We start from the raw sequence: 10167 nt of genomic DNA, 5'->3' as shown, positions 1-10167 counted from the left end.
GCTATTTTTTTTTTTTATGGCATGAGATACGAGCAAAATGAAACTGGTATGAAAACAAATCCATGTGGACGAGTCAAAATGTTTGAAATGAGAAGCCATTTTAAATTGGGATGACTACTGTGTTGGAGGATCCTTGGGAAGGGTAGGTGCTCCAGGGAAGAAGAGGTGTGGGCTGATGAGCTTAATAAACAGGCTTGGATTCGTTTTATCCTTATCTGTACCACATCACATTGAATTCCAGGAGGTCCCCAGGGGACGTGGGTGACAGGGCCTAGGATGGATAGAGGAGGTAGGATTTTGCACCTGAAGTGATGCTGGCCCCATCAAATCTTGGGCTGTCTTTCATAGGTTCTGACCTGAGATGGAGATGCCCATGCAGTGGGCAACGGGGTAGGCATTTCTGACAGCATCCTCCACCCTCCCCTTTCCTGTCTGTGACTTTGTGGATCACAAAAGCAGCTGTGAGCTGGGGTTAAGACTCTGGAGTTTACTTGCCTCCCTCTGTTGCTCCTGCCGGGCCAGGTCTGCTCAGCCCCCTGAACATTTGCTGGTTAAAAGATCTCTCTTCATGTTGATGCATGCCCACGTCACTCAGGAACCTGGGAGAAATAACTTTTGGGGGGCACTGGCTCTTAAGATTTCTGTCAGGCAAAAGGCTTCTTGACATCTCATTTCACCGGGAATATGTCCTCATGTCATGACTCTAGAATTAGCATAAGCTGCACGGTCTCAGGAAGGGCATCCCTTTAGAAAAAGTATGACTTCTGATCATAAGGAAACTCAGTGAGAGGTTTATTTCTTCTAGATAGAGTTTTGTGTGTCTTAAATTAAAAGAAAGATATCTTCAGAAGGCTCCATATCCATCCCCTCGGGCAGTCACTGCAAAAGTGGGGTAGACCTCATACGTCGTATATGCTAAGTCTTGTCCAAGGGTCACTGCTTGCTTGAGCTGGGCTGCGGACACAGGTGCCGTTGCATTGGGAACAGCATATCCTGGAGGAGGAGGCAGAGAAAACTTCATCGAAAGCCATTCACATTTGCTCCCTGTTGGCTTGTTGTCTACTTTTTTGGAATTTGAAAATTTAACACCACTTCAGGCCAAAAGTCAATATGGACATCTTAAAAAGTGAACTCGGGACATAGAACCTAGACTCATTGACTAGGGGACAGACAGCGTTCCTCAAAGTGAGGTCAGCCACGTGTGCCAGAACCACCGCATGCTTAGAAAATTGGAAACACTAGGGACGGAGTCCAAGAAACAGAAACCTAACAGGATGCCAAGCTGATTAAAGCTTGAGATTTTAGAACTTTTTCAGAGGCTCTCAGAGTTTATAAAGGAGGGGAGGCAATCGATGGGTTGGCAGGGCTGAGGGGTGGGGCTCTGGGGGTCGGCTTCTGTACACGCATCCCCACCTAAATGAAATGTTGAAAACCATTGCCCTTTCCCAAGAAGGACCTAGAAGGCCTGGGTAGACCAGTAGGAGAAATATGGCAAGTTTCAGTGCGCTTCTACACAGCACCCTGAAAGCAGATACTTGGCCTCTTTCCATGTAGACCCTACTGTGAAGGGCAAGACCATTTTGCTTCACCACCAAGTTGGTGAGGTGTGAGGTGTTTTCAGATGATGCTCGTCTTCGCCACCAGACAGCCAAGGGTCTGAGTGGTAAGGAGGGCATCATGTGCGGTCACACTAGGATCATGTCTGCCTGATTGCCATTCACTTTTACAGAAAAGGGCATAATAAGTGCTATTATATAAACGCAGTTGTTTCCGTGTTAACGTTTTAGGTCAAAATTAAGCCATTTCTGACATGATCCAAAAAATATGAAGATGACAAGAAAAAGAGGGAAATTTACTCAAGCAACAAATGGGGGACCTGATTAAAACAACAACAACAACAAAACCATACAAAAAAAAAAAAAACCTTGTCCATTTGGTTTATGTGCTGCGGCCGTCATCCCAACCCCAGACACATTGATTTCTTTCTGGTGGCTTCTCAGGAAGTGGTGGCAGGAAGCTGGCTGGACTATTTTTTAAAAAAATTAAATCCACTCCTTGGCTTGTGCACTTTGGCCAGTAATGCTGACTAATGCACTACTCAAGTATGGTATGTTTTCCAAGGATATGAGAAATGTGCTACCAATTACTTTCATAATTTTGGAAATAGCGTTTCTAAGTAAGCGAGAAAGAAATACACATCTGTAAGAGGGGTACGTGTGTGCCTGTGTGGTGTAGATTTTATCGTGGGGGGTTCTGCATTGTCTTCTTTCAGTTTGGCTACTTTCTTAAGTGCAAGAGTATTTGGATTCTCAACAGATTCTTCCCTAGGAGCCTATTATTCTTTGCTTGACTCCACAGCAACGTTACGAGAGAGGCTTTCCCAAGACAACTCTCATGCCCCGGATATTTTTTTTTTTTACTTCTTGGAGGAGCAAACAGAAGTGAGGACAAGACCAAACATTCGTAGGTGAAAGCAAATCCTTTCCAACGTGCAAGCGAACCGTAAAATTGTGACAGCGGCTTATGTGTTTTTATAGCACATTTGTGAGCTGTCTTTGGGGTGCAGCTTCCCGTGAGACAGGGGCTCTGGCTTCTCCAAGAACCAAGAAGCCTGGCCATGGGGTCCCTGCTAGATGGACATGTCAACACCCCGCTCTGTGGAAGGCCCAGAGGCCCTGCCCTTGGCGGTGGCACCTGTCGCCCTGGTAACCTCGCGGAGGTGCAGGGCCCAACTTCTCCGCGTTCTACGGATCAAAGCTGGAGTTGAGGTCGTGTCCGCGTGTGACCTGTGGTTACTTGCCAGAATGGAAAACGTGTTTGCAGTTTTTGAGAAACCCAAGAAAACGAGAGTAAGGGCCGGATGGGGGGGACACCGCGGCTGTCACGCCCGTGCGTGCCCAATATGGGCACCAGTGGATTGATTGAAGTGCCCCGTTTCGGGGTCCACTCAGATCTCTGAATTGGTCTAAAGGGAGGCAGGCCAACACAGTGACACGCCGGAGTGGCTGATTTCTCCCAAAGAAATGCGCTTTTCTTGCTAAAAAAGAATGGGGTTATTCAAACTAAAGGCTAAGGAAAAGTTTCCAAAACAAATCTCTTGTCCGGTCACTTTTAATCTCTAGAGGGTTCATTTTTTTTAAGTTATTAGCATTTATTGTAGGTACATAACAAATGGGGAAAAAAAGTCTTTTAAAAGCGGCCTTGGGGGATCCCTGGGTGGGCCAGCGGTTCAGTGCCTGCCTTTGGCCCAGGGCGCGCAATCCTGGAGTCCCGGGATCGAGTCTCATGTCGGGCTCCTGGTGCATGGAGCCTGCTTCTCCCTCTGCCTGGGTCTCTGCCTCTCTCTCTCTCTGTCTATCATGAATAAATAAATAAAATCTTAAAAAAAAAAAAAGTGGCCCTGAAGGCATGTCCACCTACAGATGGGCTTTGCGCGAATAGCCTGCGCTCTAGGCCAAAATCATGGGACAGATAGATGAGAGCTGATCATCCACATACTGAAAGGCTCTGTCTCTGTCTTTCTCTCTGTCTCTGTCTGTCTCTCTCTCTCTGTGTTGCTCTCTCTCACACAGTTTTTGACTTAAAACAATTTAAGAGGGCGCCTGGGTGGCCCAGTGGTTGAGCGTCCGCCTTTGGCTCAGGGCGTGACCCTGTGACCCCGGGGCTCCCCACATAGAGCCTGCTTCTCCCGCTGCCTGTGTCTCTGCCTCTCTCTGTGTGTCTCTCATGAACAAATAAATAAAATCTTTTAAAAAAAAACCAACATAAGAAAAATATGATGCACACATTTCTTTTAGAAAGCAAAGCAATAAAAGTCAAGTCGAGTCAAAGATGAGAATTGTGCAGGGAGTCCAAGGACTCCTTAAAAGTCAATTGACCTTGGCCACATTCCTTAGTAAGCATTTAGGTAAACAACTGCTAACAGGTAGTTCCAAACTCCCTTACTAAAAGTTAAAAACTCAACCCACCCAGACGCAGAGACTGGCCCTTTCAAGGTCACGCAGCTGCTGGAGCGGAGCTGAGACTAGGCCCCCTTCTGTTCCCTGCTCACTCCTCTCATCTCCCATCTCGATGCTTCACTCATCTGGCAAGTGCTTTTGGTCACAGATGGTGTAAATCTGTATTGTGGGTAGAGCTCAGAAACAGGTCCTGGAGGTCATGGTACCGAGGGAGGGTTTCCCAAACACTGTGGGCAGGGTGCCATCCGGGGCCCCACTTCCCCTACCTGGGAAGGCGGTGGCGGCGGCCGCAGTGGGGGCGTCGGCCCCCTCAGTGGGAATGCCCAGGGTCTGCAGGGTGTACTCTGCCGCGTAGGTCTTTGCTTCATCCACGTACGCACTTAGCTTCGGAGGCGTGAAGGGGTGGCTGGAAGGCACATGCAGGCATTATATTTGAGGTGCTGAGATGGGAGGAAACCTAAGGTGTTACTCGTGTGTTAAGATGAGCAGATGTTGGACTTTTATGTGGCTGGGTTGCATTCTCCTTGCATTTAAGACTTCCACATGTCTGTGCACAGAGGAGCATTCGTGACCTGCCCCAGGACACTAGCAGTGGATGGCACGTTCCTGAAACACACCTGCAACTCAACGCACAGGGGAAATAGGATGGTTCCTACAATGTGTAGGAATGCAGGCTGGGGGTGGTGATCCCCACCAACAGAGAGGATCTTTGACCCAAAATGTAAGTGGCCGGGCGTGGTGTTGTTTACACAAAATAGCTACTCCACAAGGTTCAACCTAAACACCGACACAGATAAAAGAGTGGGCTATAGTTTTCATCCCTGTTCCATTTTATGTTGGCAGTTTTTTTTATTTGTTGATAATACTACACACTCTTCATTGTGTGAAATCCGGGGCTCCCGAGATACCAGTTTCTCAGCTGGCATGGACACCACCCCAACTACACATCTCAACATTGGCGTTTAATGAAAAACGAGCAAGTAGTACATGGAAATGTCTCTCTTATTTGGATAGTGATAAGATACACTTAACTTCTAAGAAACTCTTATTTTAAAAAGCTTGAAGGATTAGAAATTTGGAGATGTTACCCACATTGTAGGATTCTGGTTGGCCAGGGCAGGAATGGTTATCTTGTATAAGAATAGTTGTCTCTGATCTTGTCCAATGGCCGAGTGCAGCTGATACACTGGCTGTCCCCAGTTGTTTTTCTGACAAATTTCTTCTAATATCTACAAGAGTGAAAAGAAGTGATTTCCCTTTCAAATGTCACATTTGCATTATTTCTCCAGCTTTCAGGGTCTTAAACTCGGATCTTCAGTATTTAAGCTAATGTAAGAAAAATATAAAATGCCACATGTTTTAATGACTCATAAAATTTAAGATGAACTCAACTTGAACTCCATTTAAAATGTGATGTAGATTAATTCATAAAAATCATTTTCACACCATTTATTCTAATATGTTTTAGTTTAGTCCATTAGCTGTAACTTTTTTTAACCAATAGTTTAAATTTATGATTTGTTTGATATATTTGTCCCATTAAAAAAAATGGACATTTTCAGCACCGTGTGGCTGGATTTCCTCATTACTACCCTCTACTCTTCTGTTTATAATGGTTTAGAGAAAATAACCTAAGAATATATTCTTACTTCATGTCATTTGCCATAGGATTTTAACTTCACATTTTCATAAAAAAGATCGAGTTAAAAAGTTTAATGGTTACTACTTACTGACGAGCATTAATAGATGGATGTTGACAGCTGCAATGTCTTTGTTCTGGCTAATTTTACAATGATCTGAATTTTAAAATTTTCCTGCGTGTTTTTTTTCTGCCTTTATTACTACTCCAAACTGAATCTTACCTAAAGGCACCCTTTTTATTTTTCATCCTGAAGCCATTTTTGGTGGCCCACCAGCCCTGATACTCCCATGAGTCAGAAGATTCAGGAAACTGTGCAAAACAGGGCATAATTCTGAAAGGAAGAAGACTTTGGGACAGGACAGTGCCCCCCTGGGCTGAGTTGATGGAGCTTCTTATCTCATCTGTTCCGACACTAATCTGCAATGGCAGAGCATTTTCCAGCTTATTAAATTTGTAGATTGCTCCTATCTCCTCTACTGACTTTTATCAGCTAATCCTCTTGGTTTTGTAGCATCTCTTGCCATCTACAAAGCATTCCCTAAGGTCCCTGGGCTCTAGTAGACTGCTTTAGTTGGCAGACAGTCTACCTGCCTGCTGGGCAGGGCTCAAGGAGGACAGACTCTTAACTCCTGACTCTGCTGGGCACCCTTGTCTTGCTGCTCTAGTTGGACATTCATGACTCCCCCATGGCATTGTTAAGGTTCCATATGCATTGGTTGGGGTTGTTGGCACAGCCTTTAAATTCTAAGCTGTGCTTGTAGAGATTCAGAGACAAATTAATTGAAGAACTTTTTCATCAGTTGAGAGAGGTGGTTACTTACCTATCACTATAAACCATGACCAATTTCTAACCTGGGTTTAATAGAAGAAGCAGAGATGATTCCTCACACTATGGCAGCTCTTTGAACTATTATATGGAATATATAATAATTATTATTTTTTATTTTCTTAAAAGATTTCTAAGTATTCTAGGTACTTAACAAGGTTCTTTATTTTGCATTTTAACTCAAGATAGACTAGATGACAAGCTTTTGTGTTTTCTGAGCAAAGCGCCACCAGGACACTTACTAGAGTTTATAATGATGATCTTTTTATGTGTCTCTATTATCTCCCTGGATCTCCATATGATTTTTTCCTGGCAAAGATTGCATTATATTCCCTTTTCCATGCCCAGCACCCAACACAATACTTGGTGCATGATGGATGCCCAAGAAATGGCTTTTGAACAAACAAGTGATTGCTGTTTACCACTCTGCTAGGCTTCCTTACTTTTGATTGCCTGGGTAGGGTGAGTAGAAACCTTAGATGAACTCATTTGTATGCATAAGAGAGCCATTGACCCTACAAAAATAATACTCACAATGAGCTTTTAGAAAGCCATGTTTCCTACTTGATTGCGATCATAAGGCTACCTCCATACATTTGGGGCTTGTGCTTTTGGGCCTGGAATAGGGACATTTCCTTGAGAGTCCTTAAACCGTACCTCAGAATGACTGGGTAAGATTTCTTCAGCCAGTATCTCAACAGAGAGCCTGGCATGTACCGCACACCCATAGAGAAGAGGCTAAGCGCTAACAGAGATCGTGTTTTATTTTATTTTTAACCCTGTTATTCACTTTCCACCCTGGAATAGCTTTTCATAACTCCCAATTTTCCAATAATAAAAACCACAGCTTCATGCAGAAACACGGAAACTTGGAGCTGGGGAATGAAAGCATTAAAACTTCACCATCATGCCCCTGCCTAAATTGTAATCATCGTAGGAGAACTGATTTGATATGAGTGATGGCATTTCACAGTTAATACAAGCAATAATATCACCATGGATAGTAAGGTGTCCTCTTTTTTTAAACACAAATAAAAGATATCCTAAGGGTCTATATGTTCCCTGTCATGAAGATCCTTCATTAACCAAATGATACACAGTATGCATTTATTTTGAATTAGGGTCTTTGCATCATTTTGTTTTCATTTAAGGTATTGGTTGATAATTCCTAATTGCTCTCAGGATCTTCACATTCCAGTTGTTCAGATTATTTAGGGTGTCAAACTTCATTTTTAAGAAAGAGGGTGATGGAACAGTGGCACTTAACAGCCAACATTCTCTCAGTGTACGTTATGTTGATTGGCCACTTTATTTAACAAAACCAAAGGCAATAGCCCAAGTTTGGATCAAATCAAATCATTTGATGAAAGGTGGATGATGTTGGTCTTTGGCTTAACTTAAGGAAACTATCTCTAGAATAGTATTACCTACCTGGGGAGCAAGCTTAATTCCTTGGGGTTTTAAAGTGACAGGATTCATTGGGGTGAGCTCCATCCCAGGTAAAAGGTCATAGAGTTTGTCTTCTCTCTTGTCTCCCTTGACCTGGTATCCACGACCCAGGCCTGTATAGGCCAAATAGCCACGGCCGGCCAGTCCTCTCACTCCCGCGGCCCCTACAGGTACATTCATGTAAATTTCTAGGAACGTAAGAAGGCATTAAACTGAATCAAACCACCAGAAAATCACCCTGAATCTTACTGTAATGGAAAAGTTAGCCCAAGTCACATTGATCATTGCCCTGAAGATGCATAGAAAACTCTAGGGTTTTAATGAAATGAAGCTCAACATAATGTAGGGTTCACTATAGGTGTCTTGCATTTTTTTTAAACTGTCTGTGGAAGAAAGCCATCCCCTCAAAGCTATCAATAAGTACATGAGCAACTTTAAAACTTTGGCACAGAACAAAATTTTGCAATTTCTGTCTTTGGTTGACCTTTTGTTGACATTTCTCTACAGACTCATGAACGTTGGGAAGGTATTTAAACATCCCAGGATGGTATGTCCACATGTATTAAAATAAGTCTTGCATTTTTATTATTGATCAGTAAATCAGAAATGAATTCTAGCTTCCTCAATAATTCCATCCCCAGTGATCAGTTGGGAAACATTTGAACATTTAGAAAATGTGTTTATAGGTTTGCTATTTTCTGTTTCACGTTCAGACAATGTGAGGCTTAAATTTCCATTGAGTTTCATTAATAGATTCCTTTTGATTTTTTGTTTTACCATGTTGCTACTTTGATTTCCTATTAGTGGTGTAAAGTGATAAAAAAATTAAATTGATTACCCATGAATATCATTCATTGATTCCTTTCTGGTTATAAAGTATTTTTTCCCTTGCAGTGGAGTTTGTTTTTTTCCTACATTACAACTGGTTGACAATTTATATTTAACGTACGAATTATTTAATAATATGATTTCAGAATATAAATGCAGAATATGTTAATGATATAATTTTCCATGACAAAGATAGGTTATCCTAGAGGAAAACCTGATGATTTCTTTTGCATTATAATTTTGGGTGGAATGATTTTATTATGATTATGGAACTTATAAGGCTCCTGATGACTAGAGATCCTAGGTTGGTCTATTCGGTTTTCCTGAAAACTAGTAAAACACAGTAAGATAATTGTTTTCCCAGTAATCTGGACATGCCCCTTTGCTTCAAAGTAAAACCCAAGAATAGAGTTAAATACACAGTTTGTTGTCAAATTGCCCAGAATGGTGTCAAACTTGAAGATAGAACTGGGATTCTTTTGGCATTAACTCTGTCCTAGCAGAACTATTCTGAAGTATCCCATTAGTCAGAGACAAACTAGTTTACTGGAAATAAAGAAATGCTGGAAAATTAACAAGGCAGGAAACAACAAATGTTGGAGAGGATGCGGAGAAAAGGGAACCCTCTTACACTGTTGGTGGGAATGTGAACTGGTGCAGCCACTCTGGAAAACTGTGTGGAGGTTCCTCAAAGAGTTTAAGGTTCCTTAAAGAGTTAAAAAAACTCTTTGAGAGTTCCTCAAAGAGTTAGGGCAGGTCTACGACCTGCCCTACGACCCAGCAATTGCACTGTTGGGGATTTACCCCAAAGATTCAGATGCAATGAAATGTCGGGACACCTGCACCCCGATGTTTCTATCAGTAATGGCCACAATAGCCAAACTGTGGAAGGAGCCTCCGTGTCCATCGAAAGATGAATGGATAAAGAAGATGTGGTTTATGTATACAATGGAATATTCCTCAGCAATTAGAAACGACAAATACCCACCATTTGCTTCAACGTGGATGGAACTGGAGGGTATTATGCTGAGTGAAGTAAGTCAATCGGAGAAGGACAAACAGTGTATGTTCTCATTCATTTGGGGAATATAAATAATAGTGAAAGGGAATATAAAGGAAGGGAAAAGAAATGTTGGGAAATATCAGGAAGGGAGACAGAACATAAAGACTCCTAACCCGGGGAAACGAACTAGGGGTGGTGGAAGGGGAGGAGGGCGGGTGTTGGAGGGGAATGGGTGACGGGCACTGAGGTGGACACTTGACGGGATGAGCACTGGGTGTTTTTCTGTATGTTGGTAAATTGAACACCAATAAAAATTAATTAAAAAAAAAAGAAATGCTCTCCTTGTCTATATTGAACTGAGCTGAGGAACTTCTTGAACATTAGGAATTTTTGTAGGATTACATAGGAAAGATGTATTGCTAGGTAGTTGGTCTTTTTTCCATTTGGACGTTACTATCTA

General features: G+C 42.6%; 1 protein-coding gene across 5 annotated transcripts in view; it reads right to left on the bottom strand.

Moving 5' to 3' along the window:
• Positions 1-771: 771 nt before the first annotated feature.
• Positions 772-10167, bottom strand: part of A1CF (APOBEC1 complementation factor) — a 76789-nt gene continuing 67393 nt past the window's right edge. For 4 of the 5 annotated variants that reach the window (XM_041728963.1, XM_041728967.1, XM_041728964.1 and 1 more), the window contains 4 exons: positions 7859-8064; positions 5052-5188; positions 4226-4365; positions 772-993 (listed from right to left, as the gene is read on the bottom strand). In XM_041728963.1, coding sequence (XP_041584897.1) covers positions 845-993; positions 4226-4365; positions 5052-5188; positions 7859-8064 — 632 coding nt within the window. In that variant the 3' untranslated portion in view covers positions 772-844. The remainder of the gene's footprint in view (positions 994-4225; positions 4366-5051; positions 5189-7858; positions 8065-10167) is intronic. The other variant, XM_041728966.1, reaches the window with a different exon arrangement.

This window comes from Vulpes lagopus, chromosome 14, assembly GCF_018345385.1.
Source record: "Vulpes lagopus strain Blue_001 chromosome 14, ASM1834538v1, whole genome shotgun sequence".
Lineage (NCBI taxonomy): Eukaryota > Metazoa > Chordata > Mammalia > Carnivora > Canidae > Vulpes > Vulpes lagopus.
Note: the sequence above shows the minus strand (reverse complement) of the source record. Positions and strands in the feature narration are given on the sequence as shown.